General features: G+C 48.9%; 1 protein-coding gene across 1 annotated transcript in view; it reads left to right on the top strand.

Annotated features, from left to right (window-relative positions):
• The window catches only part of LARGE1 (LARGE xylosyl- and glucuronyltransferase 1), a 539,877-nt gene that overhangs the window by 475,353 nt on the left and 43,920 nt on the right, over positions 1-20,604 (top strand). The window contains exon 10 of the mRNA XM_042947656.1: positions 7,430-7,585. Coding sequence (XP_042803590.1) covers positions 7,430-7,585 — 156 coding nt within the window. The remainder of the gene's footprint in view (positions 1-7,429; positions 7,586-20,604) is intronic.

Genomic DNA, 20,604 nt, shown 5'->3' with positions numbered 1-20,604 from the left:
TTTCATCCAGCCTTCCTAGTTCGTAAGGTGTCCATTTTGTGAAATCCAAACCCAGATTTCTTTTGTGACTTGAGGTGCTCATGCGACGTACCTTCATGTGCATCGATCCATCGGTTCTGGGCTTGACCATGAACTACAGGGTGGTTTCTGTGACAGCCCTTTTGTAGATGAGGGGCTGTCTCCATGGTATTAGGCAACTTAGCGCAGGCCAGCCGCTGATGGCAGCCGGTGTGTGGGTATGTCTGCTTCTCCCCTCTCTCCCATGCAGCGTAATCCTGAGGATGACAGGGAAAAGGACTTGTGAGACTATCATCCCCTCCTTGAAATACCAAACAAGGGGGGAGCACAGAGGGAGCTTCAACTCCTTCAAGAGAACATGACAAGCTGTTTGGCCCTTAGACAAAGAAGAGGGGAATATATTTCTCCATCCTAAAGTCCACATTAATAGGGCTTTTATAAATGATTTGCTGTAGACAGAATGTGAAGATTATTGAGAATGTCATCATCATGATTTCCATTCTTGAAGCAAAGGGCAGCGATTGAATACTAAGTACCTGCCAGGCACTGTGGCACTCAGGAAGAATAATAAGTCATGCTCCCTGCCAGCCCAGAAATTCACATTCCATTGCTGCCAGGTGCAGGCATGTAAATAAATAACTACAAGAGTGTGCAATGAGTCCTCCATAGAGTTAAGTGCAAGAATTCTATGGAGCATTGAAGAAGGGCCCAGCAACAGCCCTAGGTATTACATTAAGAATGCTTACAGTGAGAATCAGAAAACCCAGTTTGCAGAGGCTTAAACTAAACCCCCTATATTGGGGGAGTTTAATTTCTTAGCTAAGAATACTGCAGTAGATACAGACATTGGTTTGTGGATAGCAGTGCGTTGAGCTCTTTCTCATAGTCACGGGATGGCTGTCATGGTTCCAGTCATCACATCTCTGTTTACTGCAGAAAGGTGAGTGGGGTAGGAGAAGAATGGCACTTTAACTGAACCTTATTATTAGGAAATGAAATATATGCTTCCCCATGTATCTTTTTGGGCAATCCTGAATCATATGGCCCACCTTGGCTGCAAGGGGGTCTGGGAAATCAGAGAACAGGATCATCATATTTAGCTTAGATCTTAAATGGATCATGATCCATTCACAGGAGCTGGCAGTTGCAACTACAGAGTTAGTGTTCTGTCAGGAATGAAGAATGGGTTGGAGAGACAGACCTACTGGGAGAGGACCTTCTGCCACAAGCGGTCAGGCAGAGATTTACAGAAGAGACATGCATTTGAACTCAGCCCTTCAGGGCGAGCAGGTCTTCACGTGAAAGAGAAGAAGTAAGGATTTCTGGGGAGGGGGCTAGAGCATATGCAAAGGCACCAAGTCATCAAAGACAGGCTCAAGAAATACCAGGAAATTCTTTTAGCCTAGAGATAAGAGCATGAATTGTAAGTGGGAACCATTTTGCAATAGGCTTAACTACCAGGCCAAGGAGGGTAGGGGTTGTTCTGTGAGTCATAGAAAATCAGGGGAGGTCTTGAGACACATACCCACTTGCCAGATACCCCTTATCCCCGTAAACTTGGAAGACATAAGGCCCATGTTCTTGCTCACCTGGCACTTGCATGCAGGCTCTGATGTCTTAGCATTTTGGTACCATGTGTTATTTTTATGAACCCTCTGGGTTCTGAGTGCTTCAGAAGCTGAATTTTTGAGCTCTTTCCATAGCCTTGTCCTTGTATTGAGGTCTCGTTTCTACCTTTAAAATGCCTTTTCCTTGATGGGCGATAGAGTCTCCTGTTTCTCCTTTAAACAAGTTGACTTCTGCTGTCTTCCCAAATGATGTTTAAGTTTCCCGGACAGTAATCAATTTCTGTCAATTTCTCTGGCTCACTCCAGGCTGACTCCAGGTCTGCACATACACTCAGCCTTTACAGACATTTCAGACCCAAGCAGATCACGCCCACGGGGCCCCTTGGTGCCTGGCAGCTTCTGCAGCCCACCTGGCCTGCAACCTGGATACCTCCTTCTCTGCTTCCTTCCAAGTTGGAGGTTTAGTCCCTGTATCTGAGAAGCCCTAAACCATCCTTCGGCCTCAGTATCCCAGGGATGGGTGAGGTCCCTGTGCTTGGAAGGGGAAAGTAGGCTTCTTTTATGATCCTATAATTTTTCAGTAAAACTCACATTCATTGCTGTGAATAGAGTCATTTGATGATTATAGACATGAGAGAAATGAGAGAGGAATCCCTAATGTCTCTCTCCCTCAGGTTCAAATCCTGACTCTCCTGCTTCCTAGTTATGTAACTTAGAGCAATTCGCTGGATTTTCCTCACCTGTAAGATGGGATAAGGAGACGATCACTTGTAGTGTTGAATGCACATGTTAAGGGAGCTATGACAGCAAAGTATTCAGAGCAGTGCCATGGCACGTTCGCAAGCCTCCCATATATGTTAGCTGCTGATACTGAGTATTCTTGCCACGCCAGTGTGCCTCAGTAAGTGGAGTAAGTTATGATGGGTTTTTACCACAAGTCTTGGGAGACTCACACACACTTACCAGCTCCTTGCAAAAATCTATTTTTGGGACACATTCTCCAGTGTCACTCCATCTCATGTGTGAAAACTTGTCACCAAATGTCATCTACACCACCAGCTTGCTGCCCCCAAGCCAGCAATGATGGGTGATTCTGTCCCTCAAGGGACCAGGAAATGACATTTCTCAGTCGTCAGACAAGCGCTGATCAAAATTATCAGCAATACTAATCCTGAGTCAGATTTTCAGAGGCAGGCATATGGTTTAGTGGAAGGAACAGTGCCCCAGGAGACAGATTCTGGGCACAGATTCTCCCTCTGCTGTGTGGCTCTGGACAAGTCACTTTCTCCCTCTGGGCCTTGGTTTCTTTACTATAGCTCAGGAACCATCAATAACCGCCTGTCTTTAACATCTCTTTAAGAGTACACATCATACCTGTAATTTAAAATGGACAGCTATATAATATCTGCCTCTCTCTCTCTCTCTCAGTTGTAAGTTCCAGAAAGGGAGTCATGATCTCTTGTGTTCATCTCTGCATTCACGGCCCCTCTCAGTGCCTGGCACACAGTCAGTGCTCATTTTTAATATGTATTGAATAAATGAATGATGTGATAGAAAGAAAAAGATTTGGGAGCACGACAGACCTGATTTTGCATTAGGATTGGTTACTTACTGAGTGACTCTGTGTTAGGCTCAGCCTCAGAATTATCATCTGCAAAGATGGGGATAATAGAAATAACTTTACCAAGTTGTTTTGAGGGTTGGATGTGAAAACGTCACACATGCACACACACGCCAACCGTGGCCTAATATCTAGGGTATGATGGGTATTAGATAAACATAGCTATCATTTACTTCTCTGGAGCCTAGCACAGGGGAAGGGAGTATGCTGTGTCTAGCTGATTAAAAACTAAGGAGAAAAAGGTAAATCCGAATATACATTAAGTTTCTCCCTGTTGAAGAGGCTCAAGTTTTTTGAGTCAGATGCACATCCCTCAGCCTTCCTGCTGGCTTAGCACTTGGCAAGCACCAGGATCTTTGGGTGAGCTTCCCTGTCACAGGCCACCCAGGTGGCAAAGGGTTTCCCAGAATCCCCTTGACCTGCCAGTGTTGCCACCGTCTTCTCCCTCTAACTTTGGCTAATTTTTATAGAACACCAGTCACCAGTATTTACCTGGATGCAATAGGCAGACCTAACTCACTCTGCAGACACAGAACAGAGTGAGGCATGATGGGTTAAGAGGTGGCCTGGAGTGGGTCGGGGGCATCTGGAGGCCTGGGTCCTCATTGTAGCCTTGACTGAGTCCATACTCACCACATGATCTTGGGCAAGCCACCTCCTCCATAAGCCTCACTGTCCTTGTCTGCAAAGCTCTCAGCCCACAGCGCTGTGTGTGATAGCAGTTAGGAAGCTGGGGTTCGAGCTTAGAGCTGGCTTCGTGTCTCAGCTCTGCCACTCACCCGCTGTGAGACACAGGCAAGTCAAGTACCATCTCCGTAAAATGGACATTAGGACCCAAATGGGCTTATTTGGGGGATGTGATGACACAGTGTCTCCAAAGTGCCTGGCAGATTTGTGCACAGAGAGTGAAGATTTGTTTGTCTGGGGACACAGAGGCTAGCCCTGATTTTTACTTAGTGTTAAGTTTCTCCCTGTTGAGGAAGTTCAGGTTTCCTGAGTCAGATGCATATCCATCAGCCTTCCTGCTGCCTCAGCACTTGGCACACACCAAAATGTCTTGCAGCAAAGACATGATCCCCACAGGGTGTGAGTGACACCAGCTCGTATGCAATTATTTTAATGCGTGGCCCAGGACCTTCTCATGCCCAGGTTGTGTGTTCTCAGGGGAGAGACTTCCCTCTCCTTCCCTCTTGCATCCTTCAGAAGGCACAGGAAGAGAACGCATTGTGCACACTCCTGCTTCCCTGAAATGCAAGTGCCACCAAGTGGCCTCATTCCAGGAAGGGTCTGCTGGCCGTTCTGCACTGTCCTGAATGCTAAATACTCTCTTCCTGACTTACTGCTCCAGTGGACTTCAGGCTGGCAGGAGGAGAAGGGAGGGCAGGATGCCAGTAGGCAGGCTGCTGCCACCGTCTTTGAGGAGAGAAGAGAACCCACATAAGGTGGGCCCACCCCGGCCTACAGGCACTGGGCCAGGTAGGCATCTGTTTAAACCTCTTAGCTACTCTGTGGAGTCAGGGTTACTGATTCCCACCTTGCACACGAGGAAACTGAGGCCCCAAGAAACAAAACGAGCTGTCCCGGGACACACAGCTAATGAGGAGCGTAGCTGAGATTCAAACCCAGGCTGGCCTGGCATCCCGGGTTCTTGCTCTGCCATCACCCCATTCTGGTCATGGGAGGGCAGGGGGTGTGGTTTGCACCAGTCAGGTCTCCCGTTGTTCCCTTTGCCTTGAGAGAAGGACTTGGTCTTGCAGAGTATTTGCCCAGCCAGCCTCAAGGGCTGTGGCTGCCATACCTCCAGAGGACCCTGAGAGAGCGCGGGCAGGGGGAAGTAGGCCTTCCAGACCTCTCTAAATGGCAGCCTGTTGAGGCTCCTGCAGAAAGAATGTGGTTAAAGGAGGGAGCCAGGAAAAGACTGAGCTCTGACACCCCATTCCCTTCCTCTGTCTCAGTGTCAGCTCTGCTGGTCCCCCCACCACGTGAGGCGAGTTGGAGAAAGGTGAGAGCTAGTTTATTTCTTCTGCGATGTGACAAGGCATCAACGGGGAAGTTTTTACAACCTGGCTTCTCCTGTTCTCTGCCCTGTGGACCGAAGAACGTGGGCTTTGGAATCAGGTTTATTCAGACTTAGGTTTGAATCCCAGCTCCCATGTTTACCAACTCTGTGGCCTTGGGCAAGTCACTTCTCCAGTTTCTTCTTTACAGTTGCATTCCTGGGATGCCTGTGTGGCTCAGTCAATTAAGCATCTGGGACTCTTGGTTTCTGCTCAGGTTATGATCTCGAGGTTTGTGGGTCCCAGCCCCGCATCGGGCTCTGCACTGACAGCGTGGGGCCTGGTTGGGATTCTTTCTCTTTCTTTCTCTCTCTCTCTCTCTCTCTCTCTCTCTCTCTCTCTCAGATAGATTTAAAAAAACATTTAAAATTGCATTCCTTGTTCAGGTCACCATAAGGATTAAAAGACGACAAATACAAAGCTGATGGTGAGGGGTCCCCCCTGCCAAAAGCATGAGCTGTGCCTGCTGGGAAATTCTCCTAACTGGCATCACTTGCTGCCTGTCCACCCTGCCACTCATGTCTTGTCCAGTATAGTCAGAGGATCCTACTCAAACATGGAGTTAGTAATTTCCTCCTCTGCAAAATCTCCAGTGCCACAGCTGAGTTCTGAGCCTCCATGGAGCCGGCTCTCCCTGCACCCCGAGCATGGCCTCCGTGGAGCCGGGCTCTCCCTGCACCCTGCTCACCTCTGCAGCCTCATCTCCCACCCACCCCACCCAGCACCTGGGCTCCGGCTGCAGCACGTGACTTCTCATTTCCCACCGTCTTCCCTCTGGCTGGACTGTGCCACCACCATCCCCTCCGTGCCCGCCCCTGCGTCCCAGGAAACTCTGCTTCATCTTTCAGGCCCCAGCAGGTGCACCTCTGGAGCTCCTCTTCTAGAGCTCCCATTGTCCACGCCCCTCCCTCCATGGTCACATTCTGAGTCCTGTTTGTGGATGCCTCTCCCGCCCACTGCCAGCCAACCAAGGGCGAGCACTGTCAGCAGGGGGCGCTGCCCCTCTCCCAACCTTGGCACTTACTAGCCAGCCTTTATTGAGCGCTCACACTTGGCCAGACACTCCTTACATGCTTTACATGTATTAACGAGTTGAAGGCAGCTCTGAGACGGAGCATCCCTCAGTCCGGCTGGAGGCAGGAACCATACCAAATATTTAAACAGAGAATTTAATTTTTAAAAAATGGCAACTACACATAAAGTGTTGATTTGGTAAACTCAGTAAAAATAGAAACTCGCAGGAAACCATTACCACCCCCAGGGCTGAAGGAACAGAGGGAGAGGTGGGGGGATTCTTACAGCGTGGGGCTGGAACCCAGACCTGGGCTGGGGAAAGCAGGCAGCTCCAGGGCAGACGAGGAATCTTGTTCTCAGTGTTGGGAAAACTGCAGAATGATTCTAGCTGCTGCTAAAGGGAGGATGTGCCACTGCCACCTTGAAGAAAGGAGGGGGGTGGGGCGCCCTGGTGGCTCAGTCGGTTGAGCGTTGGAGTTCGGCTCAGGTCATGATCTCACGGTTTGTGGGTTTGAGTCCCGCGTCAGGCTCTGTGCTGACAGCTCCAAGCCTGGAGCCTGCTTCAGATCCTGTGTCCCCCTCTCTCTGCTACTCCCCGGCTCATGCTTTGTCTCCCTCTCAAAAATAAACATTGAAGACAAAATAAAAATAAAAATAAAGGAGGTAGGGTGATGCTTGCAGAAACAGGAAGCAACAGGAGGGCCACATTCCTTTTTCCTTCTCCCAGATTGTCAGTCAGTCTCCCTGTCACGGCCCCTGCTGGCAGCATCTAATGGGAGGCGGCTGGCAAGGCAGAAATAGGGTTTGCAAAGTCCCTGCCTCAGCATCACAAAGCAAGCTTGGAGCTGAGAGACAGAAGCTAAAATTCTGGCACGGGCGGCAGCTATTGCTCTCCCCATTTCACAGATATGGAAATTGAGGCACAGAGAGAGTAAGTCACTTGTCCAAGATGAAGGAGCCACCTAGACCAAAGCCAGGATTTGAACCCAGGCAGTCTGGCCTTCGCGCCCTTCCTCTTCAGCACTGTACCATAGATGGTGAGTGAGTGAGTGAGTGAGTGAGTGGACAAGCCACCAACACTGCTTAGCCCGGCGCCCAGCCGAGTCTTTGCACAGTCCTCCCGGCCTGACGGCCCCTCATCGCCCGGGCAGGTCATTCACTGGAACTCCCCGAAGAAGCTGCGGGTGAAGAACAAGCACGTGGAGTTTTTCCGCAACCTCTACCTGACCTTTCTGGAGTACGACGGGAACCTCCTGAGACGAGAGCTGTTCGGCTGCCCCAGTGAAGCCGATGTCAACAGCGAAAACGTAAGTGGCTCGTGGGGCCTGGGGGTGCGGGGCAGGGCCCCTGAGGTACACAAGCCACCACCCTTGCCCCAGGCTGTGGGGGAGGCAGGTGAGTCAGCACATCCCTGCCGTGCTCCCCGCTGCTGTGGGTGTAGAAGGGCCGTGCCTGGCCCGGACGGGGTGAGGTCGGGAGTGAGTGTCCAAGCAGAGGAATCAGGACGAGCCAAGCGCCAGTGAAACAACAGATGCCGTGTCTCTCCATAGCCAGGAAACTCTGACATCCTTGTGGACCTGGCAGCCACAGGGGAGACCCAGGCTTCAGTGGTCAGTGCCCGGGGGGCATCAAAGATTTGCACAAGTAGCTGGCTCCTTTAGGGTTAGCAGAGGTGAAGAGAGTGTTAGGTACGTGGCATGGCTAACACCTCTACTTTCCTGTCTCTTCACTGTTTATAATCGTTTATATGTTCTGTCTCCTTTGATGTTTGTAGAAACATCTCCCCGCCCCCCATCAGAGTTGAGAAGTTGCGGCACAGAGAGGTTAAGCAGGTTGTGCACAGCAAGCAAGGGGCGAAGTTGACAGTGACTTGAAGTTCTGGGGAGCAGGAAGGGGGGGAAGCAGCAAGCTGTCATGGAAAAAGCAGGGCATGTAGGGTCAGGCCGACCTGGGTTTGGCTTAACCCCTTCCAGTTACCAAGCATGTGACCTCTGGCAAGTTACTCGACCTCTCTGTGCTTCCGTTTCCTCAACCGCCAAATGGGGACGAAAACCTTAGAGGCGTGTTTGAGACTAAGCACAAAATTGCATTTGAAGCACCTGGTTCAGCGTCTGCCATGTTAGATGCTCAATAAATATTTCCTCCCTTGCCTTGACCCTTAGTATTAGACACAGAAGTAACTTGTTCATTTAGTCAGTCGACAAACATTTACTGAGGGCCTTCTTATGCTGAGCACTGAGTATTCATAGGTAAAAAAAGGACGATGGTCCTTGCTCTCACTGTGCTAATATTCTCATGGGGGAAACATAGTTGATAACTACAAGAACATTCAGGAAAAATGATCAGCCAGTGGGAAATACTACATAGTACTAAGCATATTAATGACGAGCTGGCTACTCCGCTGGTTTGCAGGGTCTGGAGGGCTTCTTTGAGGAGGTGATGGTCCATCTGAGACCTGAGTGACAAGAAAGAGCCAGTCATGGAAGAGCAAGGGATCAAAGCCACAATGAGACCCCTCCTCACACCTGTTAGAATGTCTATTCCCAAAGAGCAAAAGGTAACAAGAATTGTTGGGGATGAGGAGGAACCAGGACGGTTGGTTGAACGTACAATGCTGTGGCTGCCGTGGGAATCGGTATGGCAGTTCCTCAAGAAATTACAAATAGAACTGTCCCATGACCCAGTAATCCCACTCTGGGATGTGTCCAAAAGAATTGAAATCAGGATCAGGATCTCCAGGCAGTGTCTGCATTGCCATGGTCACTGTGGTATTACTCTTGACAGCCGGAGGTGGAAATGACCTACCTGCCCGTCGACAGACGAGTGGATAGAATGTAGTGTATATATACGATAGAGTATCGTCCAGCCTTCAAAAATAAGAGGAAATCTTAGCATTTGTGACAACGTAGGTGAGCCAGGCAGATATTATGCCAGGTGAAGGAAGTCAGTCCCAGAAGGATAAATACTGCATGATGCCTCATGTATGTAGATGCATCTAAAATAGTAAAAGCTGGAGATGTAGACCACAGAATGTTGGTTACCAGGGGGCAGGGGGAGGGGCCGTGGGGAGCCGTTGTTCAGTGGGTGTAAAGTTAGTTGCACAGCATGAATGAGTCCCAGAGACTTGCTGTACAATGTAGTGCTTACAGTTAACAGAGTATTGGGCACTCAAACGTTTTAAGAGGTAGACCTCATGTTAAGTGTTCTTAACACACACATACACATACACACACACTCAAAATCTAAGAAGGTTTTGGGGGTGATAGATTTGTTTTATTACCTTGATTGTAGTGAAAATACATGAATGAATGTAGCGTATGTCCAAAGTCACCAAATTGTTACCATTATGTATAATTTTCTGTCAATTATACTTCAGTAAAGCTGGGGGAGCAGGGGTGGAAGGGCAAAGGAAGTACACTCCAGGTGGGGGAAATAGCCAGTGCAAAAGCCCTGGGGTAAGGCCAGGCCCACAAGAGGACCTGAAGGATGGCCAGGGTGGCCAGGGGCTGGAGGGGGAGGAGGAGAACACGAGAAGCTGAGCAGCAAGAAGGCAGGAGACAGATTGGAAGGATGTTGTAGGCAGGCTAAAGAGTCAGGATTTTGTTTTGTTACTATTATTGTTATTGTTTATATTCTTATCTTGGATGTCATGAGAATTCTTTTAGGCTCCCAGTGGCAGGGGAGGGTGTGTGTGGAAGGTCTGGAGGATGCGCTCGGCTGGACCTTTATCAGGACAACTGGTCCCAAGGCCCCCCTGCCCTCTAGTATTTGACCCCTGAGTCACAGTGGACTCCCCTCAAGCTCTGGCCCTCCTCTGCATCACCCCATGCCTTTGTCAGTGTCTGCCCTTCCCTACCACTGGCAGTAGAGGAAAGAAGACCATTAAGCACTTGAACTCTGGCTTGGATTCTGGGAAGCACTTAGAGGTTTCGACAGACACCGTGTTCTTCTGGTTTTTCCTTCCACTCTCTAATCAGTATTTGCCATCATTGTCAATATCTAAGTGCCCATTCGGCACTTTTGTCCCCAAATACTAAATGGAAACTGTTCTCTTGCCTTTGTTTCTTCCTACATAGAAGAGGCTCAAATAAAAAGCCTTGCAGGATGAAGCCATCGGTTAGCTGTCCCTATCAGTGAGTTCCCCACGTGTGCTCTTCTGTGTTTTAGGAGGTGAGACTCCCTTTATAAATGACCCACCTGGTTCTCCTACCACCAGCTTCCCCCGGTGGGTCATCAGGGTAGGGAAGTCGTCAGTGGTCCTTCTCAGAATCTGTAACCGCATTTATTTGCTCGACAAGCAGGTGTGAATGCCAGCCGTCTGCCAGACCATGCAGGACACCGGGGTTGAACTCAGAGGCTGGCCCAGTCCCTGTACATTAAGTCACTTGCTGTGCACAAGTGTTAGCACTGCCAAGGGGGTGGTCTCTCCGAGTAGAGGGAGGGCCTCGAAGGAGAGAACAGCCCTCTCGATTGCTTGCTGCAGCTGTTGTCCCAAACACTCTGCCCTTGACTGTGCACTAGCCACACCCACCTCCTTCTGTTCCTTCTGCTCCAATCTCCTTCCCAAGGCAGGGCCTTTGTGCTTGCTTCGCTTCTGCCTGGAACACCCTGCCTCCAGGTGCCCAAGTGTCTCAGATGTGGCGTCCTCAGAAACTCCCCTTGACCTGCCCCTAACCTTAAGTAATGCTTCAAGTCACTGTCTGTGATGTGCTCCATTTTCCTTTCATCCAAGCACATGCTACTGTCCACAATTAGTTGGTTCATACAGTTGTTTCTTTTTTCTTTTTCTTCTTTTTTCCCTAATAGAAGACCAGAATATAAGACCTCTAGAGACTTTGTCTTGTTCCCCTCTAGGGACTCCTTCCTCTAGCAGAGAAGCAAGGACCTCATAAGCACTTAACAAATATTTATGGAATACTTGAACAAATAAGAGAGACGAAGGAAGTCCCAGGTAAAGGACAGAGCGGATAAAAAAGCAGGGCACTCACAGAGAACGTGCTGGCAGCTGGTGTCCTGGAGCACAGACATGTTGACAGTGACGAAGAATGAAACTGATCGGAGGGACCTTGGCTGTGCTTAGGAGTTTTGACTGACCTGTCAGTAGTGAAGACCCACTAATGGGCTTTAATCAAGGTCACATTTATGTTTGAGAGAAATCGTTCCACATAGAGAATACAATAAGAGGGACAGGTTGGAGGCTGGGAGGCCAGTTAGACCATTGCCACATCCCAGGCAAAAGTGGAGGTGGGGCTCTGACCTAGGGCAGCAGCAGCAGCGACAGAGGGAACAGCTCAGAACAGGGGAGCGGTAAAACTAGCACTCTAAGTCAAGAGGACAGGTTCCTGTGCCCTGCAGCTGCCAGGTTCCTCTGGCTGAGCCCGCCCCCAGTGGCAGGGGCGGGGGCAAGGAGAGAGGCTGTAACATTGTGTCCCTGGAAAGGCGTCCCTGTAGGGAGTTCCAGCCCTGGCCCTCTAGCATGTCAAGTGTCACCGGCAAACACAGCCAGAAGGAAAGGGTAAGATCTTGGACGTGGGCCGAAGCCAGATACTCCCAGCTCTGTGGGAAGAGGTCATTAGTAGAGCTTTGACAAGTGCATTCTTGAAGAAGTGAAGTCGGGAACCTCTTCATGGGACTGCAGGTCCCAGAGGGGAGAGGGCTCCAAAGGGAGTATCTGCTGGGCAGATAGTTGTTCAAACAGTCACCGGCCACAGGACTAGTGATCCAGGGGGAGTGTTGCAAATCGCAGCCTGTTCTAGTGAGGGATGCAGACACGCAGGGGTCGTTCTTCGGTGTGAGAAGTGACAGAGCAAGGTTGTGCTTCGATAGTACACGAGAAGGCCATTCCATACACTACAGGAGAGCAGGTGCATCAGGGAAACCTTCCCGGAGGAGGTAAGAGTTGAAGGCCAAAAAAGGAGGAATGAGGGGGTACAGAGAGTAGACTTGGTGGGAAGGAGGGAACAGCACAGGCAGTGGAGACCAGAGGCGAACACAACAGGGCACATGCAAAGGAAGGCAATGTGAGAACATAAAAAGCCACACGAATTCACTATTATTTCTTCACTGGGGCGGTGATGAGAAGACAGTGGGCTCCCTCATCACAGATCACTCGTTCAGCGGACATAGGACTCAGAGAATTCATACGAGGCCTCCGAGCCTCAGTTCACCATCAGACAAGTGGGGACAGTGATGCCTTTGTCACAGTGTTTTATGCATAATTTATGTTAAATCACCAAAAACGGGACTCAGCACCAGGAACACAGCATTCACTGAGGTGCATTTTTTCACCAATTGCGATTCCAAATCCCTCTGAGTCCAAATCTGTTGTTCCACAAATGGTTTTCAGATTTTATGAACATTTTTCCCGGGCAGGCCTGGCAGAGAGAGGAACACAGCGTTGCTTAGAGCCCTTGCTGTAAAACATAGCAGGGGACTATCACCTTTGCTCTGGGCCAAACAATCCCAAATGGATTTCCCACCAGGTAGGAGATTCCGGGTGAGAAGGAGAGCCCATTTGGCTGACTTTGCTGCCAAAGAGTAAATGCATTCAGAACCCAATGTGATGGAAGGAGCAGACTCCCATTTTAGACTGTGTTTGAGGTTCTTGCTTGAGGACAAGATGGTTTGCTTTGAAGAGCAGGTTCCATCTGTGGTTTAGATGAACAGCCGATGGGACACACAGTCTCTCCTGTCCCATAACATCTCTCCCTGGAACCAATAATTTATGTAATGCAGTAAGCATTCAGTGGTCATTGGTTGTTCTCTGAAGTTCCAGTGGAGTCCAGAATTCTTTACCTTCGCATTTCCCTCCCTTTTCCTCAGCAACCCCGTCCCTCAAGTGTATCCAGGAAACCCTGGGGCTCCTCAGAGCACAGTTGGGTGATCACAGATACTCCCCACCCCTAATCCACACAAAAATCCTTCTACAGCAACTCTAACAGGCTTGCATCTGGCCTCTGTTGGAATCCTCCCAAAGACAGGGAGCTCATCACCTACAACAGCTTACTCCACTGTTGGAAAGCTCCAGATGCTAACCTGTTCTTCCTTATGTTGAGTGTAGCCTTCCCTTCTGAGTCCTGTCCTCTAGAGCAATGAAAAATAAGGATACACCCCTGTTGTCCCTGACAGCCTACCAGATAGGGTGGCGTGTTTCCATACATTGGCGATTCAGAAACAGGCAACTCTCCCTAAGCATTGCATTTGTAAAGTGATGTTTTATCATCAAGAGTGCCTTGTTCTACCTAAGGGAATTTTCCAGATAAAGGAAGCTCACCTTTTCAAATGCAGAACCATTAGAATACAGATGTGTTCATCAGTTTGGATGGGAATCTTTGTAAAGTACATGTGCTTCCTTTAATAACTAAAGGATACTAACCTCAGTTTACAATTTTCAGTGACTAAGGCGGCACTGACTAGACTGAGGAGGCAGGAATTGGCCAGAGGAAGGAGGATGCTGTTTATCCTGGCAGGAAATGGCCTCAGACTCTCCTGCTTATTCTGCAAATTCTTTTCTGACAGCTGTCACTTTGAGTTCATCAGCTTCAGAACAACCTTTTCTGGGCTCACCTCCCCATTCATCCTTCCCCTGCAGCTGAAGGAAAAAAAGTAAAAACAATTATATGTAAGTCAGAAAGACCCTAGTAAAAGAATCACACATTATTGAGTGAGAAGTTAAATTATGAAACATAGCTGGAGTGCCTGGGTGGCTCAGTCGGTTAAGCGTCCGACTTCAGCTCAGGTCACGATCTCGCGGTCCGTGAGTTCGAGCCCCGCGTCGGGCTCTGGGCTGATGGCTCAGAGCCTGGAGCCTGCTTCCGATTCTGTGTCTCCCTCTCTCTCTGCCCCTCCCCCGTTCATGCTCTGTCTCTCTCTGTCTCAAAAATAAACGTTAAAAAAATTTTTTTTTAAAAATTATGAAACATAGCAAACAGCCACAATGTGCCAAAAAAAGAAAAAACAACAAAAAACTGGACACTGATGAGTTTTCACCTTTATGTGGAATTGTAAGTCAATGGACATTGCAGACTTGGAGCTTCCTTAGCACATGTCCACAGCAGACATCACTAATCAATGACCCCTCTCTTTGTACTTGGGCTCAGCCCCATCCCCAGCATCCTCGCCAGGACAGCGCTTCAGGAAACCAGCACCGGTCTCCAAGTGATGACATAAGAGATGCTGGAGCCTGTTGAGTCTCCCTGTGCCAGGCATTAGTCACTCTAGTGTCTCCTAAATGGGGACAGCTCTCTGTGTGGCTTCAAGACTTTTATCTGCTTTTTCTGGCAGCCTCTGCCAATTGGGGGTTTCCTGCAGAAAGGGAAATGCAGCTTTAATCTTCACTGCAGTCGAGGGAGGTAGGCTTTATGAGTCACATTTCACAGATAAGGAAAGCAAAGCTCAGAAGGGATGAGTTACTTGCTCAAAGTCAAACAGCTCCTAAGTGGTGGGGCCATGATTGGAAACCAGGTCTGTCTTACTCAGGAGTGATGAACTAGGGCCGTGATTCCCATGTGGATGGAGCTCTGTATAGAAAATGAACATAATGAGAACTGCAGGTTATTCGGTGACTGTCCTCATGGTTTTTACTTATCACCACTTCTTACTCTTCGGTGAACCCTACAAGGTAGTTACTGTCTCCATTTCTGGAGAAGGAGGTAGCGGGTCCGAGGAATCAAATCATGCAACAGGTTGATGGCAGCGCTGGAACCTGTATGCAGCTTGACCCACAGCCGAGTGGCCCTTCTACAAGTATTTAAAACACTCCCCGATCTACAAGTGTAGTGCCTGCCCTCTACCCCAGCATCCCTGTCTCCCAGGGCTCCTGCCTTTATTTTTCCCCACAGCACTTCTCACCACTAGATATATTATAATCTTGACTTTTTTATTTTGTTGATTATGTCTCTCCCCGCTAGACAGGAAGCTCTGTGACTGCAAGGATTTTTGTCTGTTTCATTCATCAGTGTATCTTCATGCCCATAAACGACCGCCTGGCACCTGGTATGTTCAGTAAATTTTGGCAAACACATAAGCTATTATAAGTCCTTCTCTGGAAGCACCTGTGGTGTACTGGAAGGACCCCTGTGCTCGAAATCAGAACAACTGGCCTGAAGACTAGATATGGGGCTTTAGGTATAACTCTCACCTCCCACGGCCTCAGTGGTCTCACCTGTAGAATGGTCCATAATAAATAAGCCCAGCTCAGGCTGTTGTGCGGGTTGATGGGTTTAAGGGGTGTGGAGTGCTGCACATCCACAGGAGGCCAGGTTCGGCGCGCTGGCCAGAAAGCTTGTCCTGACACCTTCCCTTCCAGCTGCTCTGAGAGCGCCCCCTCGCCTCTGAAAGGACGGTTTCCAGACTCAACGCCCTCATCCTACGAGGGTGGCAGGCTGCCTGTGTGGGCCACGTTCCCTCATACCAAGCCCACCAAAAAGAAAAGACCACAGCATCACCGTGGCTCAATTAGAAGTTAAAAATAAGACATATATAAGTGGATTCTATAAACACTTTACAGCATCCGTCTGCGCAGCAGGGCCGGGGAACAGATGGCTCTGGAAACAGCTGTATCCCAGAGAAACCCCAGAGGAAAAACCAGAATGCATTATTGCCCTCACGTGCGAGCCGCAGGTCACCAGCTCTTTGCTCACGTGGTGGGCAGAAGAGCCCTTGGGTGGATGGCACCAGGGCCCTAAGACAGGCTGCCCAAGGCCAGCCTCTGGTGGCCTTCCACGGGCATATTCCGTTCTGGAGGAGCCCAGAAGGATCACAGTGTTTGCCTGGGAGGCGGGGGCAGGGAGAAGAGGAGGAGCCAGGGGGTCCTGGTGCTCAGGGGATGTGTCTGGGTGCTAGGCACGCCATAGTGGCCTATCTGCTTTGTTCCCATCCGGCTCCAACTTGCACGCATCCCTCCTTCCCGCCCCAAGGCTCTGGCTGGAATCTGTCCCAATGTGCTAGGTGCTCTCCCTTCATGTGCTTTTTTTTTTTCCATGTGTATTTCTTTTTGACAGAAAGAGAGACAGAATGTAAGCAGGGGAGGGGCAGAGAGAGAGGGAGACACAGGAGACTAAGAACCCAAAGAGGCTCCAGGCTCTGAGCCGTCAGCACAGAGCCCGATGCGGGGCTCGAACCCACAAGCCATGAGATCATGACCTGAGCCGAAGTCGGCTGCTTAACCGAGTAAGCCGCTCAGGTGTCCCTCCCCTCATGTGCTTTTGCAGCAACTCCCTGCCTTCTTCTCCTGGACTTTTTCTCCACTGGCCGGCTCCTGGTGCCGTACCTAATAGGGCAGCTCTGGAGCAGGGTTGCCACATGTAAAATCTTAGGAATACTAAATATGAGATTTCAGGCCATTTACTTAAACTCTTTGTGCCTCAGTTTTCCCTTCTGTTAAATGGGCATTGTAACGAGTGCTGCCTGATAGGCTCAGTGAGAACTAAATATAAGAGAGCTGAGGAACTTTGGGCAGCGTGGCACACAGCACATGCCCACACCACCACCACCCCCCCCCCACACACACACACTAGGTTTTGTTGGTATTTTGGATACACAGCATTGTAATTGCTAACTTGCTCATTTATTTCCCCACCCAGACCCTATGAACAGTTTAGATGTAGAAATGGGTTCATTCCCCATTCCTAGCACACAGCTTGGCGCATAATAAGCGCCTATTCATTGTGTGTGTCACATACGAATTAATACTGATAACCTGGGAGGGAGGAGACCAGGCCTTTTCCTCATTATTTCCTCAGAGCCTGAGTTCTGGGAAGACTCCCTGAATAGACCTAAACCCATGCCTTTCCCATCCCACAAAAACAGGAAAGTGGCGCATGGGTTTTTTTCCTTAGTAGATGTTTTGAGTTCCTGGAACTTCGTTGATTAATACACACTGCAGGCAGCCAGTGTGAGCTAGTAATCTTTCTCTACCTGTCTGTGTGGTTTAATAAAGCCTAATTGCTTCACGGAAAACCACAGGGAAGAGCCTTGAGGTAGGTTTCAGGAGACGTGCGTTAGAGTCCAACTTCTTGGAGCAAATCTCTGGGGCCCTGGTTTCCTCATCAGTCACCTGAGGGCAATAGGGCAGCCCCACCTGTCTCATTCAGAGATTGAGAGGAACACATAAGGCCATGGGTGTCGAGGCCATAGAATACCGAAAGTAAGTTGAAAGTATAAAGCAACACTCTGGAGTGTTATTTTACCCACCAGGTATTTCCACCTGTGCTGCCAAGGCATCCGAAAGAGAAGTGTCCTAAGAAGGAATAGACTTCTTACTTGGTCTGTTGGATTCTGTCTTCATCACTCAGTGGCTAGAAGAGGCAAGTAGTCATGTTAGTTAAAGTAACACAAGCAATTGTAAAACGGGTTCAGCATGCTAGCTGTTTATTACTCACGAAGGTCCAAATGGATGTTTTTGATTGGCCGGTGTGTTTTTTCCAGGTTTAGGGACCCAGACTCCTTCCATCTTGTGGCTCTTCCCTCCGTGGAGCCTTGAACTCTACTGGATGCCCTTGCTCTCTCTGACAGAGGTGCATAAGTTAGCCTCGAAAGTGGTGCCCAGAGTAGCCAGAACCTGCCCACATTCCACTGACCAGACTTTGCCATGCAGTTAGCTTACCTGCAGGAAGGTTGGGAACACAGCCTGGTTGTGCACCCAGGAAGAGAAGAGAACATGAATATTGATGAATGCAGAAGGTCTCTGCCACTGTGGGGAATACATGTGTTCAGTCTCCTATAGTCACAGAACTATCTAGCATTAGAACTAGAAAGAGTCCCAGAGATTGATTAACAAGGTATTGTAGTGACTTGATTACTTACAAGGACTCAAAGGAAGTACACCTGGAGGTAATATCTCAGCTCCGTCCACTCACTGTGTGACCTTGAACAAGTGGCTATACCCTTCAGATGATGAATGCTTTCATCTGTAAACAGGCAGATAGCTGTCCCTAACCCATGGAGTCTGTGTGAGCATTAAAAGAGAAAGTGTCTGCAAAGCTCCCAGCACATTTGCTGACCCTAGTGAGCATTTGATCCTTGAGAGCTGTTTTATGAAGCCCAAACTCTTGGTCTTATGAATCGGGGAAATGACTCGGTCAAGGTCACATAGAAAATGGATGTCAGAGAGATTAGGTCTCAGTTTCTGGTTATCCCCATAACCTCTCTCTGTAGTTTTGCCTGACTTTGAACAGAAGGCCATTAGGCCAGAGCCATGGACGCACTTGCAACCCCTCTGAATCCTCAGGAATGACCAGCCGTCATCTCTGACAGCTCAGAGGTCAATCCAGGCCACTGTCTTTAAGGATGGGAAGAAATAAATGCAAAGTGCTTAAAGGGCCATTTTCCCTTGAGTCCAAATCTCCCTGTGCCTCAGCTGGCTGCCCAAAGAAGCAATTTAGCAAATGCATTTTATCTCAGGAGAAATCTGTCTTTTGTTTCTGTGACTTGCTTGTCAGGAGCCCCCTGCTCCTTCCCCCGTGGCCAGAGTACGGAGTGCGGGCGCATTCAGGCCCTGTTAATGAAAGCCCTCCCTCCAGCCCAGCATCTCCCTGGAGAAATTACGCCTACCCTGGGTGAAAAAGAGGTAGTTTTAAGCAGTTTTTAAGCTGTTCCAGTCTTCCCCTTGAGATAACATCAACCATGCAGTCAGCACTAAGAATTCCTAGATTAGAATTTGGAAAGGTACATAATGGAATCATAATAACATTGCTTAGGTTTTGTGTAGCACTTTACAGTTTATAAAGCACTTTTACATGCATTAGTTCCTTTGAGAAAATTGCAGGGAATTTGTTAAATACAGAAAAGTATAAAGAAGCTAATAAAATTCATCTGTGAATCCACCAGTCGAGAGAAAAGCTTTAGTTAACATTGTAATGTGTTCCCTTTTGTCTGTTTTCCGTGTGGCTTTTTGTTTGTCTTTTTGCTGTATTGGGATCGTACTGCATACGCATTTTTGTGGCCTGCTTTTTCATGGAGGATTGTGTCTTCCACCATCTCCCTTGATCCTTGTATCTATCCCCTGGAAGAGGAGTCACCACACTGCGAAGATGTCCCTGGTGTGAGGTCTGCAGACTGGATTCTCAGTCTGGACTGCTCCTTAGCTGTGTAACTGGCAGATAACTGAAACCCTCTGAGCCTCAGTTTCCTCCTTGGTAAAACGGAGGTGTGCTAAAGGATTAAATTAATAAAACAATCCACCTGAAAACATTTAGCACCGCACCTGGCCCTGAGCAGGTGTTTCACTCCTGTTAGCTGAGCAAAGGTACAGACCACCATGTTGATAATGAATAGAACATTAAAGCTCAAGGAAGGCAACAGTATTCCCTAGACCCTACCCCTTAGGCCACAGGTGACCTAGGGATGGATGCCACTGAACCACATTGTTGTTACTATGAAGTTCATAGAGGCTACTTATCCCTCAGGACTATTGGTAGACCCTCCCAACTTGGTCAGACCATGCTTTGAGAGTTCTGGAAGCGTCACTGATCACTGTTCCCTTTTTTAACCTGAGTACATGGCTATGAGTACATCTAGTAGAGACTATGTGAACATTCAGGATGCTCTAGATGTTCTAGGTACAGGAAATTCAGAGATGAATGGGCTACAGCCCCTGCCTGGAGGAGCCATTTACCTTGGGATGGTTTTTGCCCCTAACTCAAGGGTATGTGCCTGCATAAGTAAAGAGAAACCCCTATACACCCATGCATTTCTTATGTTCTGCCCACTAATTTCCTTTCTCAAAATAACCTTCAAAATAACCTTCTCTTTTTAAAGCTCATCAAAGACGCTTTTCTCCATGCACACGTGTGTGGCCACCCTTACACACATGTCCACACCTATCCTCACATGCGACCCCACACCTGTCTTCACTGAACCGGAAGCCATGCACTCCTGTCAACACATTAAAAAACACCACACAAATCAACCCCCACCCCCACCCCAAACAACCCTGCTTTTGCAAAGAACTTTGCAGATGTATATTCTCTGAAAGGGAATAATTGCTTGTGTTCTTTTGCAGTGTGGGTGGGAGAGGAGGAGGATATGAATTGGTTAAGTTTCCTCTTGGGGGGTGACACTGTGGTTTCTAGGTATATTTGGGTTCCTCAAGGAGGAGGAGGTGGGGACTGTGTTTGACAGAAGTGCTATCCAGGCTCACCCAGCCCCTGCCTCCCCTGCCCTCCCTGTACTGTCTCCTTCAGGTGGTGGTTGAGGATGGAAAGCATCCACCCACGTGTCTCCCTTTCCTAACCGTGATAACAACCTTGGTAATAGACAGCGTTGGCTGTGTCTTTACTTCCCTCCAAACACTGTACTCTGCATATGCAGGATCTCTTGGAGTCCT

This window comes from Panthera leo, chromosome B4 (assembly GCF_018350215.1).
Source record: "Panthera leo isolate Ple1 chromosome B4, P.leo_Ple1_pat1.1, whole genome shotgun sequence".
In the NCBI taxonomy this organism is placed as follows: domain Eukaryota; kingdom Metazoa; phylum Chordata; class Mammalia; order Carnivora; family Felidae; genus Panthera; species Panthera leo.
The sequence above is the reverse complement of the archived record's forward strand: the minus strand, read 5'-3'. Positions and strand labels throughout refer to the sequence as shown.